This window comes from Equus przewalskii, chromosome 3 (genome assembly GCF_037783145.1).
Source record: "Equus przewalskii isolate Varuska chromosome 3, EquPr2, whole genome shotgun sequence".
In the NCBI taxonomy this organism is placed as follows: domain Eukaryota; kingdom Metazoa; phylum Chordata; class Mammalia; order Perissodactyla; family Equidae; genus Equus; species Equus przewalskii.
In genome coordinates this window covers 57,733,178-57,757,808 of record NC_091833.1, presented here as the reverse complement: position 1 = coordinate 57,757,808, position 24,631 = coordinate 57,733,178, and the positions used below count along the sequence as shown (strand labels likewise).

The 24,631-nt window shown below is 40.6% G+C and overlaps 1 protein-coding gene across 1 annotated transcript in view; it reads left to right on the top strand.

The window, feature by feature from the left end:
• The window catches only part of ANXA3 (annexin A3), a 61,892-nt gene that overhangs the window by 21,988 nt on the left and 15,273 nt on the right, over window positions 1-24,631 (top strand). The window contains exons 4-10 of the mRNA XM_008536541.2: window positions 3,636-3,730; window positions 6,523-6,636; window positions 10,496-10,586; window positions 15,893-15,972; window positions 18,989-19,045; window positions 19,361-19,454; window positions 20,870-20,965. Coding sequence (XP_008534763.1) covers window positions 3,636-3,730; window positions 6,523-6,636; window positions 10,496-10,586; window positions 15,893-15,972; window positions 18,989-19,045; window positions 19,361-19,454; window positions 20,870-20,965 — 627 coding nt within the window. The remainder of the gene's footprint in view (window positions 1-3,635; window positions 3,731-6,522; window positions 6,637-10,495; window positions 10,587-15,892; window positions 15,973-18,988; window positions 19,046-19,360; window positions 19,455-20,869; window positions 20,966-24,631) is intronic.

Genomic DNA, 24,631 nt, shown 5'->3' with positions numbered 1-24,631 from the left:
TGTTCCTTCACTTGATGGTAGTGGTGATTTTTCAGAACATACAATGTTTTTACATAAGTGATTATATTTAAACCAGCAAAATATAAATTCATTGTCAGCCTCCAGCGTGACATATGATACTTAACCACCTCTCCTGCCACCTCTTCAGAGCATCCTCTGGACTGTAACTTTCTCTACATTGGTTAACTGTTCAATATGCTCTCATCTGCAATTCATCATCCAGAAATTCATGTTGGTGATTCCCCCTTCTATTTACTTCACAGAATTGTGTTTATGACATGCTCTTCTTTCCTTTAACTATTTTTGTCTTGTGTCTCTCAAGGGATGGGAATCAAAGCCGTGAGTAAATCCTTCCCAATTCAATTCAGTGTCTTTGCACTCTGGCATACATCCTCGCTGCTGCTGGCCAGTATGTATGGAACTGTCTACAGGATGGTTTTACGACCACCAACATCTCCTTTTTGAATAGCATCTACACAAATTTGAGAAGACAAGCTTTTTGTTCCATAGAACCACTTATGTTCTTCTCCTGGTGGGCTCTGGGGACATCTTGGTGAGAGGAGGATCCTCTCCTGAGACTGAGACATTGGTGGGGGCCGCTGTTCTGAGCTGGCCCAGGCGTGCTGACACGGACACCGGTGGGGGCCACCGAGGTGTGCCCCCCAGGCGGTCAGCCCAGGGGTCTCAATTTTTTTTAATAAATTCTGGATACAAAACTTTTTTTTTTAATTACAAGCCATCAAAATATTTTCTTCTGGTTGGTGGTTTTCTTTTAACATTGATTATAGTAATTTTTTTGCGAAGAAGTTTTAGATTTTAGTGAAATCAGGTTTACCAATTTTTTTTTTATGATTTATACTTATTATGTCTTTTCTATAATGAGCTCATAAAGATATTCTCTTGTGGGGCCTATCCCCTGGCCTAGTGGTTAAAGTTCCACGTGCTCCACTTAGGCAGCTTCAGTTCACAGATTTGGATCCCAGGTGTGGACCTACTCCCGCTCATCAGCCATGTTGTGGAGGCATCCCACATACAAAATAGAGGAAGATTGGCATGGATGTTAGCTCAGGGCTAATCTTCCTCAAGCAGAAAAAAGAGGAGGATTGGCAACAGATGTTAGTTCAGGGTGAATCTTCCTCATAAAAACACACACACACACACACAAAAGAAAGATATTCTCCTGTGTTTTCTCCCCCAAGTTTTGCACTCTGATTTTTCACATTGAGATCTTTAATCTGCGTGGGATTAATGTTTGTGCATGGTATTTAAAAATATCTAATTTTATTTTATCTCATGTGGCTGGTTAGTAGTCCCAGCACAATTTATCGAAGAATTCACCCTTTCTGCACTGATTTGTTATGTCACCTCTGTCTTATAAGTTGCCCTGTTTTTCTGCTCTCTGCTACATTCCATTGGCCTCTCCTTTTCTCAATACTACATTGTCATAATTGCTATTATAATTTTATAATGACACAGTGTCTAGTAGGACAAGAGCTTTTCTTGACTCTTTGCTTCTGCTGTGATTTTAGGGTCAGTTTGTCAAGTTCCATGAAATATACTATTAGGGTTTTATATCAGTGTAATATTATCTTGTTTCTGCCTGTTTGGGGTTTTTTTCCCCTCCATTTTTAAATGAAAGTTATTTCTTCATTTATCTCTTTGATTTCTCCATGTATACTTAGCGTACACTGTTCACTTGAGTACACTGTTCCATGAGGTTAATGTCAAATTGAATGAATTAATGGTCTTTAAATTCTATTGCTTGTCTTTGTTAACATTGTGTTTCTTCAGGAATTTTTGCATTTTGGTTTACAGGTGCACTTTGAGAAGGAAGTTTTTGTTTGTGAGCCCCACTCCTGCCATGTTGTCAGCCCAGAGCCAGGTGTCATAATGGTATTTGCATTAGAGATGCGTCAGATCCAGTCTCTGAACCACGAGGCAGCTTAGTTTAGTTCCTGGTCTTGAGCATGTGCACAAATAGATGAGAAACTGCCTAGCATACAAACTGCATGTAACTGCAGGTAGTTATGTCTGGAGTCTAGGGCCATGGGGTATAGAGATGCAGAGAATGGGCAGAACATTAGAACAGAGACATGAGGCAGGAGCTAGATCTTAATGAGGTGGTATATGAGCTAAGGGGCTTAAATGTCATCGTAAAAGTTACAGAGAGCCATTAGGATTTCAACCAAGAGATTGACATGATCACATTGCATTTTAAAAGTATTTACTTAGACTGTAATATACACTATGAATTATAGGGGAGGTTAAGTTAGGAAGCTTTTGAAGTTTCTATGTAAAAAATGATGAGGGCTCAGTGGCAGAGGGCATGCAGAGAAGGTAAATTCAAGAGATGCAGATAGTTGTTAAAATATAAGGAGTAAGGAAAAGAAAGGAGTATAGGATGACTCCCAGGGTTTTTGCTTTGATGACTATATCCATGGTGGTATCGCTGATGAGGGAACATAGAATGAAAGACAAGTTAGAGAGGAGCTAGAATGAGTTCAACCTGGAGCATGCTGCGTTTGAGATACTTGTGCAGTTGGAGGTGTCTAGTCGTGCAACAACACAGATGCCATTACAGGTGCAAGTGATAACCAGACTCACAGGGCACAACTGGGCTGTAATTGAATTCTGTGTTTACTTAACTATGTAGAAGAATGAATACAAGATCAGACATCACAGTGGGGCAACATCTTTCGTTGGGAGGCCTAGCAGCTAACCAAGTACACAGATTCTTTTGCCCCATCAATGATATAGACTATGTACCATTGCCACAGGCATGTGTAGCCAAGGTGTGTAGGGTTGATCTATACCCAGAGAAGTTGAGCCGTGAGTTCCACTTGATCTTATATACCATTCTAGTCATGCAGGCCCAAGGTGTGCAAGCCGACTCACAGCTCCCCAACCCAGGTATAGTTCTCTACTGCAAAGGAGGCTGACACAACCTCCCACATTATCTTAATACTATAATAACCAAGGAAATAGTGACCTTGAGGTTATTCTCAGGCAGGCCAGCATCAGCCCTTTACTTACAACAGGTGGTTAAGTATATGGGTCTGGAATGCCTAAGAGACATATGGACCAAAGAGAATACATGTTTTGGAGTCAGAGATCTGGGTTCAAGACACTAAGGGTTAGTATCTTCATCTTTAGGACAGCTTAATCAGGGCCCCTGTGCATATTCACTATGACTGAATAAAAGTTGCCTTACATGGCAGGTTCTCAATACATGTCGGCTCCTTTTTTTCTAGAGGATAAAAGATTTTGATATCAAGTGTGGAGATTAGAAAAGGATAAAAGGTGACAAGACAATAACTGAACCTCATGAGGTGAGAAAACCTAGTTCAAAAGCAATGCATTCCTTTTGCTACTTCTCCTGTCATATACAGATAGGAATATTTTGGCAATGATTGTTTTCTTCCCTCAAAACTATCCAAAGAAAGTTAATTTTTTTCCCCAAACCTAAGCAAACGAAGAAATGAAGATTTCAACCTGGTGAGAACCTGGAAATTAAAAATTAAGATGCCTTCCTCTCTACATTTGTTTCAGACTATTAATCATTTTTTCTTTTGTTCATGATACATATTAAGCATCTTTGGGTTGAGAATGAGTAAAATTATTTTTGTTTCCTTTAGGAACCGACGAGAAAACACTCATCAGCGTTCTGACTGAGCGGTCGAACGCACAGCGGCAGCTGATTGTTAAGGAATATCAGGCGGCCTATGGAAAGGTACGATTTGATTAACGTAACAGGCACTAAAGTGCTAACCACTAATGGACCAGCCATGCTCCCAGGTGATTGCGCCCACAAATCTTCTGCTTCAAGCCAAGTAGAGGAAGTGCCCTGTGCATCCGGTCAACAGCCTGCAATATAAGTCTTGGTTTTGCCCTTAACGGGCTGAATGGCCTTGGGCATGTTATTGGATCTTTCTGGGCCTCAATTTCTTCACCTCTTGCTGCCTTAGATCACTGGTTCTAAACCAGCAGTGATTTTGCTCCCTAGGGGACACTTGGCAATGTCTTGAGACATTTTGATTATCACAAGTGGTGGGAGAGAGAAAGATACTTCGGGCAACTGGTGGGTAGAGGTCGGGAATGCTGCTAAACTTCTACAATGCACAAGACAGTTCCCACAACAAAGAATTATCTGACCAATTATTTGATAAGCCCCGTCTTAGATGATCTTTAACTTCTCTCTCGATTTTAAAATGTTTATGTAATTATAGGTTTAATTCATTAAGCAAATGAAAACTTCCTAATCACCTGAAACTGACTATACAAAGACAAGTTAGCCTTGGTCTTTGCCACACAGTTTATTTGTTCACCGCGTATTGTTGAGTACCGCTCTGTGTCAGGGAGTATCCTAGACGTTAGAGACACGCTGGTATAAAAAGCACATCCTCTCTTCTTCATGGAGGTAATATTCTACTAGAAAAGGAATAAATAAGTAAATAAAATAAATTCAGATATTGGTAAGTGCTGTGAAAAAATTACAGTGGGATGGTATGATAGAGACCCACTGGTGAATGGCACTTTTAGATCAGATGGTGAAGAAATGTCAGTGAGGGGTTGTTACTTTACTCTCAACTAAGACTAAACAATACTAAGGATTCTCCTCTGCTTGACCTGGCGGAAGAGCATTTCAGCCAGAAGGTGCAGCAAATGCAAAAGCCCTGAGGCAGAAGCAAGCTAGTAATATTTAAGAAACAGAAAGAGTTCCAATATGGCAGGAATGTAGAGAGTAAAGGGGAACGGAGGAAAGAGATGAGGTTAGAGACAGGTTTAGAACATGCTGGGCCTTGGGCTCTTGGTACAGAGTTTAGATTTTATTCTAAAAACAATAGGGAATCATTGGAGGTTTATAAGCTAGGTGAATAATCTAATCTAATATATATATATATATTTGTTTTTTATTTGAGGAAGATTAGCTCTGAGCTAATGCCTGTACCTACCTTCCTCTATTTTATATGTGGGACACCTGCCACAGCATGGCTTGATGAGCGGTGCGTAGGTCTGCACCCGGGATGCGAACCAGTGAACCCTGGGCCACTGAAGTAAAGCACGCAGACTTAACCTCTGCACCACCAGACCAGCCTTCTAATTTATATTTTTAAAAGATTATTTTAGCAACTGTGGCTAAGAAACTGTGGAGGGGAAAGAGTGGAAACAGAGACCAGTCAGACTATTGGGTCCAGGTGAGAATTGAGAGTGTCTAGTAACCATCCAAAGATAGCTCAGGCATCACCCTGCGATGGCCAAGCCCTCAGGCTCCATTACGACACACTTCTCTCTGTGTTCCCTCTATCAGATACTTAACATATTATATTGAAATTTTATCTTTGAATATTTTTATTTTTCCTATTAGGACATAATGTCCTAAGGGTAAGGATTGTGTCTAACTCACCTTTAAGTGCCTAGCACAGAGCAGGTGCCAAGTAAACATTTGTCAAATTAAATGAATTGCCAGGCTTCTAGGCAAGGCAACATGCACATGTATAGGGGGCATGAATGATCTCCTGGCCTTTCAGGATTTCCAAAATCTGGAATAAGGTGGAGGGTGGAGGTGGAGGGTAACAACCATTTCTCCCAATGTGATAGAATGAGAACAGGTGAAGTAAGATTCAGTTGGAAAGTCTTGGGTTGAGGACAGATGGTAGTGGAATTTAGCATTTAGAGAGGAAACACCTGTAGCAATTACACAGCACTAGTGACACTTGGCTCCATCTCATTTGTTTCAGCAGGAGCATAACCCCGCTGGGCCCCCCAGCGGCATGGTAGATGTTGGTCTATGTTCACATTGTCATAGGAGTCTGGGAGGCTGCCAGCCTCTCTTTCAGAGCTGAAAATAATCAAGAGCAGGGAAAATAATTATTCAATAACATTTCTTTGAATGCTGAAAATAGAAACCATGGGACCTGCCCTCAAGCAGGGGAGGTGGACTGTGCTTATGTAATGTGTGAAAACAGTGCCAAAGGCCAGTAACAGTAAGTAAGGTCCACCCAATTGCCACATTCAGGGTTCCCCCTGCTGTTGTTGCCAGAACACTGCTTGTGACGCCTCCTAGTCTTACCAGAGGCAAATGACCAACCACTACCTTCCCTTCCCTTTTCTCTCCAGAGCTCTCTGGCAGTCACTGAGAAGTAAGGCAGGAAAAGAACACCTGCCAGTGAAGCTGGGTGTGAATTATAGGGGCTCCACCTCCTCTTCCCTCACCCCAACCGAAGCACTGAGAGCATCAAGGCCCCAGGAAAAGGATGTTAATACTCAGTTCCTGTCTATGGCACTTGTGTAACCCCCTCCATTGGTTTTCCTTCAGAAAACCTTCTATAAAACAGAACATTTTGGAAGCAATCAAAAATGCATATTCATATCCATAGAAATATTCTCACTGTTTCTGTTTGTTCCCTGTGGATGGACGTGTTTTCATTTGAATCGATACATATGTTCATCTTTCACTAGGTGGCTTTAGAGAACGAGAAAGGAAAAATATTTCACATTTTCTTTTGGGGTGTTTTATTTTAGGCACTGAAAGATGACTTGAAGGGTGATCTCTCTGGCAACTTTGAGTATCTCATGGTGGCCCTCGTGACTCCCCCGGCTGTGTTTGATGCGAAGCAGCTGAAGAAATCCATGAAGGTATGAGCCCAAGATAAGTCATGTCTGCCCAGGATTTGACTACATCATCAAAAATAGTGACTTTCTTCCAGGGCACACTTGAGATATGGGTGTAAATATGATAGATTTGGATGGCATTTTGATTCTGTGTTCTCCAGTCGTTAGAACAACGCTGAAATGGGGAGCACTTGTGGAACCTTGAGCCCACATGTTCCTAGGCTGAAAGGATATTGTCATAGCCTAATTTTGCTTGTTTAATTTTTGACCTGAGCTATCAAATTCTCTATTTTGTGTGGCGCAGTGGTTAAGTTTGCACATTGCACTTCTAGGCAGCCTGGGGTTCGCCTGTTCGGATCCCAGGTATGGACATGGCACCGCTTGGCAAAAGCCGTGTTGTGGTGGGTGTCCCATATATAAAGCAGAGGAAGATGGGTACGGATGTTAGCTCAGGGCCAGTCTTCCTCAGCAAAAAGAGGAGGATTGGCAGTAGTTAGCTCAGGGCTAATCTTCCTCAAGAAAAAAAAAATTCTCTATTTTGTTGTCGCTGAACGTAAATAGCACCATCATCAACCCCATTGCTTAGGCCAAAACTAGTATTATCTTTGATCCCTCACTTTCCCTTCCTCTTCAGTGTTCCCAAATCTATCTGCAAGTCCATTAGCTCTACTCCAAAATCTTTCAAAAATGTGTGCACGTCTCTCAGAATCCATTGCTACCATTCTAGTTCAACCACCATCATCTCTTGACTGGACTGAAATCCATTCACCACAGAATAGCCAAAATGATTTCTATAAAGTTGTTTTTAGAATCAGATTATACTGTTCACCTGCATAAATCTTCAATGACTTTGAATACTTAAAATCCAATCTCCTTACCATGGGCTTCATCACCCAATACATTCTGGCTCCTGTCTATCTCTGTGACTTTTTTTTTTTTTTGAGGAAGATCAGCCCTAAGCTAACATCTGCTGCCAATCCTCTTTTTTGCTGAGGAAGACTGGCCCTGAGCTAACATCCGTGCCCATCTTCCTCTACTTGTGAGATGCCTACCACAGCATGGGTTGCCAAGTGGTGTCATGTCTGCACCCGGGATCTGAACCAGCAAATCCCAGGCCGCTGAAGCAGAATGTGCGCACTTAACCGCTGCGCCACCAGGCTGGCCCCTATCTCTGTGACTTTTTAAAATTCTATCTATATCAGTCAGGATTCCCCAGAGAAGCAGAACCAGTAAACAGGAGATATATACTAAGAGATTTATTGCAAAAAATTGGTTACATGGTTATGGGGCTGCCTAGGCAAATCCAAAATCTGTAGGCAGGCTGTCAGGAAGTGCAGGCTGGAACTCTTGGCATGAGCTGAAAATGCTGCCCACATGTGGAATTTCTCCTTCAGAGATGCCTCAGCTCTGCTTTCAAGGCCACCCAGAATATCTAGAATAATCTCCCTTACTTAAAGTCATTTGATAATGGACTTTAATTATATCTACAAAATACCTTCACAGCAACACCTAGATTAGTGTTTGATTGAATAACTGAGAACTGTAACCTGGCCAAATTGACACATAAGACTGACTATCACACCCTCTCTTCCCCCCTTCCCCCACCTCAATTCAATGATGTAGTTATACTGGTTTTCTCTCTGCTCCTGGAACATTCTAAGCTTATTCCTATCTTGAGGTTTTTATGTACATGATGTTCCTTCCACTTCGAATGCTTTTCCTCCAAATATTTTCTATTAATTCACTCAGTTTTATTTTCTTAATTGCACCTGTTACTGTCTAAAATTATCTTGTGTTTTTTGTCCACTTGTTTATTATTTTTTCCATCCAATTAAAAGACAAACTTCCATCCTAGCAGGAAACCTCATCAGTCTTAGTCTGCATCTTCTGTTCCTAGAGAAAATACTGGAATGAAGTAGGTGCTCAACATATTTGTTGATTGGGAGGGGGGAAAGGAAGGAATGTGCGTCTTGAGGCATAAGCCAAATTCTGCCTTTCCGTAAGGGGTAGGAGTTATTTTCTTTTCTGTGGCAGAGATGTGGGCACCCAAGAAGCAGATGGCAAGATGGAATTAGATGTCCGAGAGATTTATTGGGAGAAATGCTTGTAAAGGATAAAGAGGAGACAGAGTAGGGTAGGTGGAGTGAACCTTCAGATTGCAATGCTGATCTGACACCTGTGAAAGGAGAGAGGGAAGGAAGTATGCTCAGATAGGAAGAGCCTCAGTGTATAGTGCAGCTCTGAGAAAGCCTTGGTAGGCTGACGGGAGCCCCTGAGCAAATATTCCCCTTTGGAGGAGTCCTGCCTTGGGCAGAAATGGTCCAGCTCCAGTACTCCTTCCATGCTCAGTCGTTGGCTGAGAGCAGCCTGGAGAGGGCATGACCTCAGTGTGAACTGTGTGGCAGATCCAGTTGGAGGCTATCAACCAACTACATTCTTTGCAGCAGATTCTCTTGAAATAAAATCTGAGCCTTGCATTTCAACAGCTGCCACATGGGGGACAATTGAGTGGGTGTAACGGTAAGGATGTGATTCACCAGCAAGGATTAGAAAAATTTCTCTCTTACACAAAAGAAATCCAAAGTAAGCAGTCCAGAGCTGGGTGTCGTGGTACTACCATTATCAGAGACTCAGGCTCCTTCAATCTTGAGGCTTTGACATCTTCAGCCTATAGATTCCACTTCTAGGCTGAAGATGGCAGTTCAAGATCCAGCCGTTATGTCTTTATCCCAGTCAGCTAAAAAGAGTAAGGGACAAAGAAAGATTCATCTCCTGTCTTTAAGGATTCTCAAAAATTGTACATAATACTTCACATATAGTCCATCAATCAAAATTTAGTTGCAAGGATAAACCTAACTCTAAGAGTAGCTGAGAAATACTGTCTTTATTTGGGTAGCTACTTGTTAAATTAAAAATTGGGTGTTCTATTACTAAGCAAGGAACATGAAAGAGATATTGAGTCTGCTTAATTTTGCTGTGAACCTAAAACTTCTCTGAAAAATAAAGAATAAGGGCTGGCCCGTGGTATAGTGGTCAAGTTTGGCATGCTCCATTTCAGTGGCCTGGGTTCACCAGTTTGGATCCCAGGTGTGGACTTAACACCACTTGTCAGCCATGCTGTGGCAGTGACCTACGTACAAAGTGGAGGAAGATTGGCACAGATGTTAGCTCAGGGCCAATCTTCCTCAGCAAAAATAAATAAATAAATAAAGTCTATTTTTAAATAAATAAGTAATTTTAAAAGGAGAGATATTGGGGGCAACTAGGAATCTCTGCTACAGAGGGATAAAATTCAGTCACTGTTCATATGCTATATTGGCCTCATTTGATCAAGTCCTAGTGTAAATGGCTTCTCATGGAGTCACAATGTGATTCAGTGACCTCACTCTTAACCAAGGCTCAGGGGTAACTAGTCACTGAACCAGCTGGACCCTTGACACACATTATTGAGGCTTTAAAAATCTCAATATGAAGAGGATGATACCTACTGACCAACCCAGTGCACTGGTGCAAAGAGGAACTCATTCAAAAGAATTACAGAGCCCTTCCTAAATAAAATGGCGTGTTGGAGTGCTCTTCTCATCTTGATTGACATAGGCTTTCCCTTTCTACTTTTTCTTCCTAGAATTATTCAGTTGATTTTTAAACTAGAGTCAGAAATTTTCTTGAAAATTTTGGTGTCAGTTAACTCCAGATGATTCATATTAAGTAGATACTAAAATATATGGAAAATTAGAAAACTACATTAAAAGTTGCATAAGACCTTACGGTGATTTACTCAAAACTGCTTTTTTCATCTGTCTAAAATAGGACCTTAAGACTTAAATGCATGAAATTAAGTTTGTTAAGTGTTCTGAAAATAGATTTCCTTTTTCTTTTTTAGGGCACTGGAACAAATGAGAATGCATTGATTGAAATCTTAACCACCAGGACAAGCAGGCAGATGAAGGAGATCTCACAGGCCTACTACACAGGTGATCTTATTTTCTGCTTATCTTTATGACTGTTCACACGTAAATGAGCAGTGTTGCTTTTCCCAGAAACCCACCCATCTCTTCTTCACAAGCATTTTGAGAAAGCAAGACATGAAAAGGAGGATACATTTAAAATGGGCTGAGGTCTGTGGATTTTCAGAGAAAATCTGAATATGATCTGAGCTAGAAACTGCTGCATAACAGTGGCATGAACGCTTTGCAGGCATAACGCATTACAGCTGTAGTGGATTTTACTCTTGGTAGTCACTGCTTAATTCAATCAACTATTTTCATCAATGTAAGAGATTCAAATCATTGTATATTAATATGATATGTTAAAAAGTACTTAGATGTGCCATATGATTTTTGGTGTGTGAAATTAGATGAGCCATTTAGAGAATGTGTTGAGCATGTGGATTAATTAGCGAAAGTCCTAATAGTCTGTTAGCTGTGTAAAAATTTGAAAGCCCTTGCAGTGCAATTCTGACACTAACTACTCAGGGTTAGTGTGACTTCACAAGTTGGAGCACAGGCCCCATAGGACTAACCTCACTTTATACACCAGCCCCAAGCTCAGATATTCCCAGAATACGTGCACTTCTAACCAAATGACTACAAATTCAGGAGTTCGGAGTACTCCCTCAGGTTTAATAGCTCACTAGAATGACTCACAGAACTCAGGAAAGCACTATACTTACAATTATAGTTTTATTATAAAGAATACAAATCAGAACTGGTCAAATGAAGAGATGCATGGGGAGAAGTCTGGGAGGGTCCCAAATGCAAAGCTTCCATGTCCTTGGGATGCATTGCCCTCCCAGCACATCAGTGTATGATTACCACTAGGGAAGTATTGGAGTTTCATTACATAGGCATGATTGATTGATCCCTGGCCCCGTGATTGAACTCCATCTCCAGTCAGTGCCCCCCTCTCCCTGGAGGTCAGGCTGATATCATGTGGCTTGAAGCCCCACCCCTCTAATCACATGATTGGTCTTTTTGTTGTGACCAGCCCCCATCCTGAGTCATCTTGTTAGAATAAACGCAGATGTGATTCATGAGACCTGCCATGAATAACAACGACATTATTTGGGAAATTCCAAGGATTTAGTTAGGGGTGACCTGCTAGGAACCAGGGACAAGATCAGCCAATTCTTTATTATATTATACAACAACCTTCTCCAAGTCCCTTAAGGTGGACGTGGTTTCTATGATTGTATATCAGGGAGGTTCTGCAGTGGGAGAAGTCCAAAGAAGGGATATACTGGCCCCTAGCTGGGTATTAGAGAGGGTACTTTGAGAAAGTCTCATTAGAAGGTAAATATCTCAATGATAGGTAAGTGACTATTTTATTGTTGATGTACTGGTCAGGGTCTAGTCAACAAAACAGAAGCATACTAGGTATTTTAACAGAGAGAATGTAATGTAGAGAATGGCTGACACACCTTTTGGAGGACTGAAAAGTCAAAAAGGAAACACAGGGGTAGCACAGAGGTCTAACCTCCAGGTCTGGGACAAAGGAAAGAGGTTGGGGTTTTCAGAAAGTAGCTCAGAGGAGGGGCACCCCGCTGGCTGGTGTTGGTACCTCAGGAGCTCAGAGGAGATGCTTAAGGACCTCAAGTTGAGATCTCTAGGAAATGGCTCCTTCTGACTGGAGCTGGTACCTCCATGGGGTGCAAAGTGACTTGTTTTAGAAACCTGGAGCCAGCTCCTGCTGTCAGGATGAAAGCCCTTCACTGAGTTGACACTTGTATAGCAAGCATATAGCCTGTCCTTCTTTCCTCCTCCTCTACCAATCTCCCTTTACCCCTCCCCCGCCCCGCTACGATTGGTGGAACCTAACAGGGAGTTGGGGGGGGGCAAAGGGGGTTCAAAAGACAAATGTAATTTGCAGAGTTCCAATCTCAGTTCCACAAAGCAGGGTGTAGAAGGGTAAATTTCGAGCAGATCGGGTAATTGCTTAAGAATGGCACAAATGGGTACGTTGCAGATGTTTAAAATATTTGGTTCCCTCAGTTCAATAAGATTTACATAGAAAAAATCATCAGAGCTGGGGCCTCTATCCAGAGGTGTACTTCCTGGTGTTTCTTGGAAGACTTACCAGTCTATGAGTAGACCTGCCGTGATGGCTCCCTGGAGTCCAGCTTTTAGGTACAAACCACCCTAGGTTGTAAGCTCTATGAAGGTGGGGATTTTTGTCTGTTTTGTTCACTACTGTATCTCCAGTCCCCAGAACAGGGGGAAATGAATTCAAATATTTATTAAACGAATATCCTCAAGATTGAGATTGGATTTGTAGGGGAGGAAGACAAATCCTCTATCCTCTGGGTCCTTCTGGCTGAGCTATGAATTAAATTGACATGAGACAGAATAACAGGAGAAAATCAAACAAAGCTTTATAACATGTATACGTGGGAGAAACCCAGGAAAACTGAGTAACTCGGCCATCTGGCCAAAGCTGCCAGCTTAAATATCTTCAGCTAAAGCCCAGGAGGATATTGGAGGTAGCAGTTTGGGATTTCAGAGGCAAGGAAGACAATTTACATGGAGATGGGAATGCAAATGTTATTAAACAAGTTTTGCTGGGCCAAGAATGGGTTTGTTGATGTCTTTCTATCATACCTATTTTACATTATCCTATAGCTGTCTTATGATACTAGCTCCTTCCTGGAACAGGCCTTCTGTGTTCAGTTCTTTTAGGCAGTTTGAGGGAAGGTCAAGTGTTCTTCCTGAGTCTTCTGAGCCTTTATCGTCTTCAGCTCAAAATAATCCACATACCAGAGTGGTGCATCTTGGGGAGACCTGCCTTGAACCCCATCAGGGTTTTAAGAGCCAAGTGAAAATTCTAGCATTTGGGACTGTTGTTTTGTGAATATGACGTGTGATAATAGTTCAAAGTTAGTAGATGCTTGATTTCTGTGTGAGTTAGGCTGTCGAAGGCTACAAGGAATGGGACTGCATCTAGGTTACCTTGGTTAACAGGGATTAATAACATGCAGAAGAAAAAGAAGGAAAGTGCCTCAGTCATGTATAGCTCAGCTTCCCAGAGATTCAGGACACAGCAGTCACTAGGGACTCTGCTATCATGTCACTCCATCAGTGTCAGGAATGCCTTGCTCCCTGTGCTGATGTTTCTGTGACAGCAACTCTTCCCTCCCCCTCTTTACTTCTGCTTTTCTTGACACCACCAAGTAACTTCTCTTCCTTTTCCACGTGTTTCTCTCCTCATGGCTTATATTTGCTCTTGGTTTCTGGCTATTCTTGGCTTCTGTTTTGTGCCTTCTTTCTGGGGGTCTTTCCACTTCTTTGTTACTCTGTTATCTTATCTCTTTTTTGTACAGCTCACTTTCTAAGAGAGAAGGCTCAATGGACTCAGGAAGGCACTGTCTACTAGAGAGCATTATTCTGGGCAAAGTTCTCTCACCAGATTGCCTCTTAGGCTTCTGGCTGCCTTTGGTCAGATGCCAACCCTGTTGCAGTCAGCTGTAGCAAGGGTGATAGTGTCACATAATGTGAAATGGTGGCCCACGTGTAAGAAATCCATCAAAGGAGGCTGTGAACTCGGCCCTCAGAAAGGGACCTGACGTCTTGTTTGGCTCATCCAGTACAATGACACAGTAGAGTCTAAATAAATAGAGAGCTAAATTCTGGGCTTTTTGCAGTATTCTAATGGCAATGGTGTATGAGAGAACAGTGAATCAGGGATCAAGAACTCTAGGTTCTGGTTCGGGCTCCTGCACTATTAAAACACCCCATTTGTTTTTCTATCGTCTGTTGTGCCTCAAAATACGTGAAGTAGTTGTGAACCTGCATTGAGGTAATTTTCATTTTTTTAGTCTAATTTCTGGCAAAATATCTGGGGGAAAAGGGAGACATGGGGAAACAGCATGAGATGACTATAAAGTCTCATCCAGATAATTCTAAAATTATAAAATACTTCCCCAAATTCTAACAAATGAGAGCTTTATTCTTTGGCTTGATATTTTTTCATTACAATTTTTTTCTAATTAGAGTGAAGGATAGATGTAATAATATCATGGCTGTTAGGTAAAATGATGCCTATTAAATGTGATTATTACTTAGATAATTTATATTTATAGTGGATTTTGTTTATTTGAATTGCTTTGGGAAATTATGGATTTCATAAAAAGAGACTTAGTAAAATCATGCTGGAAGAGTTTCTGTCTCAACACAGTTCTTGCTCTTAGATAATCTCATATCACTTTCTATAATTGTCTTTTATTGATTTAAAAGGACAAGCTTTCATATGACTAATTTGTAGAATTCTTGATAATGATGCAGGCAGAGTTCACATCCAGGTATATAGTGGCTCCAAGAGAATCGCTACTCCATGGATGGAGCAGGACAGAGATTTAAAAATCAATGGACACTGCACATCACAGGCTATGCAAAAGGAGCTACAGCTAGTCAGTAGTACAATGTGTGAACACACAGTTGGCATTTGTTATGGGAAAACAGTATGCTTTAGGGTAACCTTCTTACTTTTGAGATATATCAGATAATCCAGTCTAGTTGTCTGCATTAAGATTAGGAATAGGGTCAATAAGACAGAAAAATAACGGGCTAAAATAAGATAAAAGTGTATTTCTCTCAATGGTAGAAGAAGTCTGGAGATAGGCAATTCTAAGACTGCCATGATAGCTCCTCAAAACTTTCAGGAACCCAGGATGCTTCCTGCTTACTTTTATGCCACCACTAAGATGTAGTCCTTATCTTCATAGCCCAAGATAGCTGCCCGAGCTCGAGGCGTCAATCTACATACCAGGCTGTAGGATGGAGGAAGGGACTAAGATGGGCGTGAGCCATCCCTTAGGGAGATTGCCCAGCAATGTGACATATGTCTGCCTACATTTTATAGCCACAAACTTAGTCATGGAGCTGTACCTAGCTAAGAGGAGAGCTGAGAATGTAGTTGTTAAGCTGTGTGCATCATGTCTTGTTCAAGGTCAGAGTTCTGTTACTACGGAAAAAGGAGATAATAGAAATTGGAAGGCAAACTAGCACTTGCCCACCCTCTGTTTCCCACTATGCATTCCTTAGTGCCATTGTCAGATGAAAGGCATGGTAATTTGATCCAGAATATTCCTGTGCATCTACCATGACACACACAACAATACAAGAAGAATGCATCCATCTCAGAAGAGCACCAGGGAGTTAAAAAAAGAGGCAAGATTTGTTTTATCAGATACTCTTTCCTTACCAGTGTTGACATTTAAGCTTTTCTCTGTTTTATAATGATATTTTTCAGTTTGTGAAGGCTTAATTTCATTCTTACTTGGTTTCAGTATATAAGAAGAGTCTTGGAGATGACATTAGTTCTGAAACATCTGGTGACTTTCGGAAAGCTCTGTTGACTCTGGCAGATGTAAGATTTTATTTTTTATTTTTTAACTCCCCAATAAGCTGCATGCTCAATGATAATTTTTAAGGAGTTTAGAAATAACTAAACTGAGACAATGAGATTGCAATTTCCCTCACAAAATGATTTGTTCTTTTTACACTGCATTGCCACCGAGCAGTATAATGTTTAACCACAATCATAAAAGCATAATATAATGATGTAACCAAAAAAATCTTGCTTTGGTCAGTGTATGGATTAAAAAGTATTTTGATCAGCTTTCACAATATAGTAGAAAGTGTTCTGATAATTCATCTGGCTTAAAATAATTGTTTGTTCGTTTCCATTATAAACGTCTCCATTTGTAAGAGTGTGTTTATTTTTTTCTGGACTCCAAAGAATATATATTTCTTTTTTTTTTTTTTTTTTAGGATTGGCACCTGAGCTAACAACTGTTGCCAATCTTCTTTTTTTTTTTCCTGCTTTTTTCTCCCCAAGTCCCCCCAGTACATAGTTGTATATTTTAGTTGTGGGTCCTTCTAGTTGTGGCATGTGGGATGCCGCCTCAGCATGGGCTGATGAGCGGTGCCATGTCCGCACCCAGGATCCAAACCACCGAAACCCTGGGCTGCCAAAGCGGAGCTCTTGAATTTAACCACTGAGCCATGGGGCCCGCCCCTATATATTTCTTTTGTTACTATTTAAATTAAGGAGGAAGCACGATACAGAAGAATGATCTTCAAAGATGGGTAATCAGTCTCAGGATTAAGAAAAAATGACTTGCTGCAACTTCATCTTTGCCACTTTTGGAAGAGTTGCTAAACCATTCATCACCAGGTGACCAAATGGGCCACACCTAGCTGTGTCTTTTCAGGAGGCTCATGACTTTATAGTAAAGGCGGTAAGGTCCAGGATGTGATATAATCACTGATTGTGTGAGAGAGGAAGTGATTTAAGCCATGTCTCACTGGCCTCTTTCAGCTGAATCATACACCTCTTGATGGGTGAGAAAATCCCAACAATAGTTTCTCGGGAGGGTTGAAACAGTCCTTCTCGGAGTGAGGCATTACGCCACTAGGAAACAATTTATCCTAATTGTGGTTTCTGTTGTTTTAATGGTGAAAACCTTATGAGGATTGAACCTGCAAGCCCAGATTTATGAGGCGTTGCTGCAAACATACACTCCCAGAGGTTTCTTTTCATAAGTGCACATCTGAGGGTGCACATGCGCACACAGCCCACAGGAGGCAGTGGAGAGTAGGGCACGTGGAAGGTTTTAGAAACAAACAGACCTGGACTCAGGCTCCTCTGCTACGTATCAGCTTTATGTATTTGGACAAGTTACTTTAAACCTTAAAGCCTTTGTTTTCACATCTGTAAAATTAAAATAATAATAGTACTGACCTCATAGGGTGTTGTGAAGATTAAGAGAAAGAGAGTATGTGAAGTACTTAGCACACAGAAAGTGATCAAAGTATGGTGGTAGTGGCTTATGATTATTAATACCAATGATAATCAGCATTTTTATTATTGGAGCAGAGTGAAGGATGAAATAGATCAAGAGGAAGGCAAACTAACAGCAGAGTGGCTGTGGCACTGGAAAAAAAAACAAAAGAAATCATGCAAAACTCAAACAGGCATACAAGGACTTAATGTTTGAAAATAGGAACAAAGGCATTTAAAAAATATTACAGTCAAATGTTTCATTCACCTGTAATTTTCAAAGTGATTCAGGCAGTCCTCTTTTCTCCCCATCTCCCATCTTTCTATAACGTGCTGAAGTGTTTATGCACGAGCACAAACTCGCAAATAGCCACAGAGCCTTCAACATTAGAGCTGCTGGTGAACTTTGAGGTTTTTGTTTTTTAAGAGGCTTTATTTTTTAGAGCAGTTTTAGATTTCCAGAAAAATGGAGCAGAAAGTACAGAGGTTCCCTATGCCCCTCTTCCCACCCCCTCACAGTTTCCCCTATTATTAACATGTTGCATTAGCATGGGACATTTGTTGTACTTGATGAATGAATACTGATACATTATTATTAACTAAAGTCCACAGTGTACACTAGGGTTCACTCCTTGTGTTAGACATTTTGTGGGTTTTGACAAATGTGTGGTGTCATGTTTCTACCATTACTGTATCATATGGAATAGTTTTGCTCCCCTAAAAATCCTGTGCTCCAACTATTCATCCCTCTGGACCCCTGGCAACCACTGGTCTTTTTACTGTCCCCATAGTTTTGCCTTTTCCAGAATGTCGTATAGTTGGAATCATACAATATGTAGACTTTTCAGACTGACTTCCTACACTTAGCAATATGCATAAAAACTTTTATAAACATTCATGTGCAGTTTTTTGTGTGGACATCGTTTTCAACTCATTTGGGTAAATATCAAGGAGCACCATTGCTGGATTGTACAGTAGAAGTATGTTTGGTTTCTAAGAAATGGCCGAACTGACTTTCAAAGTGGCTGTGCCATTTTGTATTCCCACCAGCAAGGAATGAGCATTCCTGTTGCTCCAAATCCTTGTCAGTGTTTTGGATTTTCTGTTGTGATAAGTGTGTGTGGTATCTTATTGTTTTAACTCTCGATTCCCTAATGACATTATGCCAAGCGTCTTTTCGTGTGCTTTCTTGCCAACTGTATATCTGATGTCTGTTTAGCTTTCTTACCCATTTTTTAATTGGGTTTTTTGTTATTTTATTTTTAGTGTTGAAAGTTCTGTATATATTTTGAATACAAGTCTTTATCAGATATATGTTTGCAAATATTTTCTCCCAATTTGTGGCTTGTCTTTTCATTCCCTTAAGATCTTTGAGTTTTCTGGGGTGGAAACTGAGGCTCAGAAAATTGTGTGATTTGCTACAAATTTCATGGCTAGCCCAGTGGCAGAGCCGGAACGAGAGCCCTGTGTTCCTGATTCCTCTGTGCCACATCGCCTCCAGTGGAGAAAAACCCCTAAGATGCCCTGCTGGTTGGAATACCAAGAGTTAGAATCTTCTGTCTTTGAGAGGATTGCTCTTGTTTTTGTTTTCCCTGTTTAGGGCAGAAGAGATGAAAGTCTGAAAGTGGATGAGCATCTGGCCAAAAAGGATGCCCAGGTTGGTAACAGAGCAAAGAAAACATCTCCTTTAACTGTTTCCCCCTTGACTGCCTTTTCATTTCTGTGGCACCAGCTGGGGCTGTCCTCTCCTGTCAGATCTGAAGGAGAAGCCTGAAGGCTGGAGATGACCCAACCCCCAGCTTTCTGCCTTCCCCAGTGGTGATGGTTACTCCCCTGCTCCTGCCACCCCCAACTCTCAGATTTCTAGTCTGCTAAAGTGAGAGACTGGAATAATAGCTTGTCTCCCTGACCTCTAAAATAAAGTGAACCTCCCACTCTTCTCATTCCATCCCCTTCCTCCCTTGTCCAATAGATTCTCTATAATGCTGGTGAGAACAGATGGGGCACCGATGAAGACAAATTCACTGAGATCCTGTGTTTAAGAAGCTTTCCTCAACTGAAACTAAGTATGGACTCACATTATGCTCCTTTTTGCTTTGTGTTGTTTTTGCAAATATTTTGGGGTTTAATATACAAAGTTCTGGAAAATGAAGTTAAAACTTGCAAAGGCTGTTTCATTTTTAGGTATAAACATTTCAGGAAGCAGCATGGGGAAGCTGTGTTCCAACTCAAGGCAGAGCGACCCTCCTCTTTTCTTTTCCCCTAGAGGCTGAGTATATTACCTAGTAAGGAACAGGGAGTGGATGGAGGAGGGATGGCAGGGAGAAGAAAAGGAGCAGCCCTCTAGTGTGAGAGCAGAGAGGAGTGTTCCTGTGGGATGGAGGAGGCTGCAGTCATTGCGTCCACCCTATTTCTTCCCTAGTTAGCCACTTTCCAGGACCACCAGCCATTGGGGGTGAGTGTCTCTTAATGCATTAATATGGAATAAAATTCAACTCTTTCTGACATGAAGATAAATGGCTGAGGCAGCTCTTTTTGTCAGACCAACTATTGCCTGGAACTGCTAAGCACTTACTCCCTCACTCAGGCATCTCCCTTAGCCATTCTGGAAGCAACAGCGTCGAGGAGCCCAGAACTCCATTCACTGTGAACATCTGATTGTGGCTTCTGGGTGCTGGTCCAGAGAACAACCACAGTGCATGACTAAGCTTATGCTGAGTTCATGGAAAAATGAGGAAGCATAAGGATATTACTCTTTTTAATTCTGAGATTGCCCTTCTTTAATTTTGGCATTAAAATTTTATTTATTTTATAAAATAAGGGTAATAGTATATGATAATTACTTTATTAATGTCTTTATTTGAAAATGAAAAACCAAACAATCCTAGATCTCTCTCCAAAATTTCTTTTTTCAAAATTTACTTGGCAAAAATTTACTTGGCTTAGAAAATATGCCTGCATACTCGGTGACATATGTACAGGTTTTGCCTTTAGGCAAATACTGATCAAGAAATTCAAGTGCCTTCTGGTAAGTGTGGAGTAGGCCATGCGGCCTCAGAGAGTGATTTATTCAGCACAAAAAGCTTCATAATTAAGGTTTCTTGAGCAGATAAAACCTATTTGATTAATGACCACTCTATTATTTCCCACATGCTATAATTTAAAAATAGCCCATCTTACTAAATTATTTAGCATTTAACCTTTCAGGCTATTTTAGACACTAATGACCTGGGAAGAGGGATGGGTGGTGAAGAGAGGAGAGAGAGAGATCATTGAATAAAACGGTCTATGAAGTTCAGGTTTTAGGGTAGATGATTTTCTTAAAAAAAAACTTCGGTGCTCAAATTTTGATGGTTTAAAGGAGGAGTTTTTGAGCTTGCCACTTAACAGTTTGATTTGCTGCATATCATATCAAAAACTGGAATATATTCAAGTGTGGTCACCTGGGATGCTTCAAATTTTTTTGTGGTCTGCATTTTAGCATTTGATGAATACAGAAATATTAGCAAGAAGGACATTGTGGACAGCATAAAAGGAGAATTATCTGGGCATTTTGAAGACTTACTGTTGGCCATAGGTAAGCCCTTGAGTGTTTACAAACTGAGTTACTTTGCACTTGTTTTAAATCAATGTCGAAGTTAGTGCCTTTCATGTAAGAATCCTGACTGATCCATCTTTAAGTTCCCCGCAGCCCCAGCACAATCCATGGTATACACAATATGCTCAACAAATATTTTTAAATGGATGCATAAAAAAGTTGTCTTTTTAGGTCTTTAATTTAGATTGTAAACTCCTTGAAAGATGAAAATATTACATTTCTACTAGCATTTTTATTAAGCCTTGTTGAAAACTGAGACCCAAGCCAATTTGGTAATTCACCATTTTTAGTTATTTTTGGAAGATGTCAGCGGCCTCCCAAAGTTGGGCCCAGGTCAGAACTATGGGTTTCCTCCTTGGCCGTGCCAGGAGGGAGTATGTCAAAAAGAAAGTCAGTCAAAGACTGAATCCATTCCCAGAGAGACATTAACAAGCAGACAAAAACATTGTTACGCAAACTGATCCATCTTCTCAATGAAGGCTCAGCTGTCTATCCTGTCAGGCACCTGGAGAACTCCTTGCAAGAAAGATGCGCTCAAATGAATGAGACACTATTCAAAGACAGGCTTCAGTGACCCTTCTAATCAGAGTCAGTCAACAAAATCTATTAAGTGCTTGTACACACAGAGGATTGTTTGGAATCCTAAGCCACTCTAGTCTACTGTGGTTATTGGGCTTGCTACAGCCTTCGTCTCCATTAATGCCACGGTAGGAGTACGTCTGCTCCACACATCTTGTCATTTTATCAATGAGAAATCATTTCTAACATCCATCATCATAATTAATAGCTCCTCTGGTGAGATAAAGATAGCCGATGTCTAAGGGTAGCCTCCTCTGGAGTGAGGCTCTGATTCATCTTTCAAATGTTAATTACCACTTCTGGAGGTGTACTCCCAATTAGGACCCTTCAAATTGTACTTTTAAACACTTATCTGGCACTTTCCATGTGCTTGGCACTGTGCTAAACTCTTTACAAATATCAATTTATTTCAGCCTCATACCAATCCCATGGATTAGGGACTATTATTGCCCCCTTGGCAGAGATGGTAAACCTGAGGCACAAAGAGGTGAAGTTCCTTCCCCAGGTTATCCAGGGAATATGAGATAGAGCTGGGATTCTGACCCAGGCAGTGGACTCCACAGTCTGTGATGTTAATCAACCACTCTGATGTGCTGCAGTGTAGACATAGACTGGAACATGCGTATATCACATGATGTATGCTGAAATATTTTGGAGTAAATACAGAACACACAGCAGGGAGCAAGCACTGGCTAAGTTCCAGGCCCCATTCTCAGGGCGTCCCCACATATGTTGTTTCACTTAACTTCTGATCCTCTCTTCAACGCCAAGAATAGGGTTCTTTATCCAAATGCTGCTCAAAAAAAAAAATACTGTTGACTCTGAACTGCTGAAAGAGAGGCCAAGAAAGAAAAAAAACCCTTCTTCTTCAGTTAAAAAAATGGAATAGAGATGAATCTCCATAATTAGTTCTGAGAATGTTCCAGTGGCAATGATATAACCAGTTAATTTTTTTTCCATTTCATATTGTTAATTTTTACATCAGTTTTGCTGCTTGTTACTTTGCCTGCTGTAATATTTAGAAAACTTTATTGAGATGTACGAACTCTCACTCATTGAGCTAAGAAGCATTCTTGGAAATACACGTTGAATTATGCACTAAATTTGAGCTATAATGTACATTATTTTATTAAGTAAAAGAAAGACCTTATAATTCAACTAATTTAAAGTTCAAGATACATCACACTTTCATTTTCTATCTCAGCCAGTAGAATACATTGGAATACATCACAGTTTTTTTTTTTTATATCTTTACTGAGATATAACTCATGTACCATAAAATTCACTCAAAGTGTGCAATTCAGTGCTTTTTAGTGTATTTACGGAGTTGTGCAACCATCACTGCAAACTAAGTTTAGGATATTTTCATCAGCCTCAGAAGAAACCCTGTACTCAATGGCAGTCACCCCGCCACCCCTGGTAACCAGTATTCTACTTTCTGTGTCGATAGATCTGCCTATTCTGGATATCTCATAGGCAAGGAATCTAATACAGTATGTCAACACACAGTTTTTGACATGAAAAACCATCTGAGCTGTACCATCTTAGACATGCATAATAGGAACACTGCTAGTTGCCAAATCTGGACTTAGATAAGGAGAGAGGCTTTATTCAAAAGACTATGTCAATAGGGAGAACACTTTGATCTCAGAAACATGCAAGAATCTCAAAATCAGAGAGAAAAGGCTTTTCTTTTATAGGGAGGGGTAAGCAGACTTGGCAGAAACTTTAAGGGGAAGTTGGACAACCACGGGGGCATGATCATTGGGGTATGAGAGGAAACATGTCTCGTCATGTCAAGTGATTTTTGGGATAAGCTGATAAGGGCGCATGTTCTGCATTTTAGTGCTTGCTCAGGCTGGGGGCAAGCCAGAGTTCAAGGACCTGGGGGAAGGAGAGAGGCCTGACTAAAGTTTGGTCAAGGCAACACAGAGGGTAAAAAATGGGCAACTTTCATGGACTCCCTGAGTTTCCCTACTTAGAATGTCGGGTGCTACTGAAAGTTTCCTTACCACTACACATACCACCACTTCCCCAAATTTTCAGAGGTGAAGAACAAACTTGGTGGTTAAGAACATAAAGCAGAGGACAAGCTAAAGGATTATGAAAAGAAAGCATTCTATAAGGATTTAGTTTAGGGAAAGGAAGATGATTGAAAAGCCTAATGGATTCAAGTAGGCATAATAACTTTTGATTAAATTATTAAGACTTGTGTAATATGCATTTGAGAAAAAGTAGATGGTACCAATTCAGATGGTTGGTTTCTTCTCAGACAACTTCACATCTAACAGTTTTTGTGTTTGTCCCACATTCCATGTTTGAGTTTCTAGTACATTTCTCCTCCTATTTCCCTCACGTCACTTAACACAAACCAAAGGCCTTTTCGCTTTCCTTAAGAGAGCCTGTAAGCCACTATGAGAAAACCACGTATTCTTGTTCTGATCTCCAAAATTCATTATAAAATTCACTCACTTTTGGTCAGATTCCTACCTATAGATCAGATTTAAGATTATAGAAGTAATTGTGTTGCAATAAATAGGTTTAGTCTCTACAGACTTTTCTATTCCTGGCTATTTTCACTTTATTTAAAGGATAATTAATTTAAAAGAAAATTTTTTTTTAAACTCATGTTTTTGCCAATTTCCTTTTTCTTGTTTTATTTCTGCTTTACTTGTTATTTCAAAATAAAGAGTTGAAAGATTGAAGTATTTTTTTTGGTGACTGAATTTAGATCGCAGGTACTGGTTCTAACTTAATTACTCTAACCAGCCTATAAATTCTAATCCAGTCACTTAAGAGAAAATCTTTCCATTGGAAAATTTGGTTTTAAGTTGAACTCCGGTGCCCCTTCTACTTAATGAGTTATTTGGAGCAACATCTCTGCAGCCTCTAGACCCAAGCTACTCATCAGCAGTGGAAGATGTTAGAACAGTGCGATAGTACACCCTAGGGAGCCATCAATGTAAGAGTAGGTGTTGGTGTGTCTGGGATCTGGAGATGAGTCAGCTTCTGTGGGAGTTTCTTTGGCAGGTAATTTTATTTTCCCCACGGCTACAGATAATTACT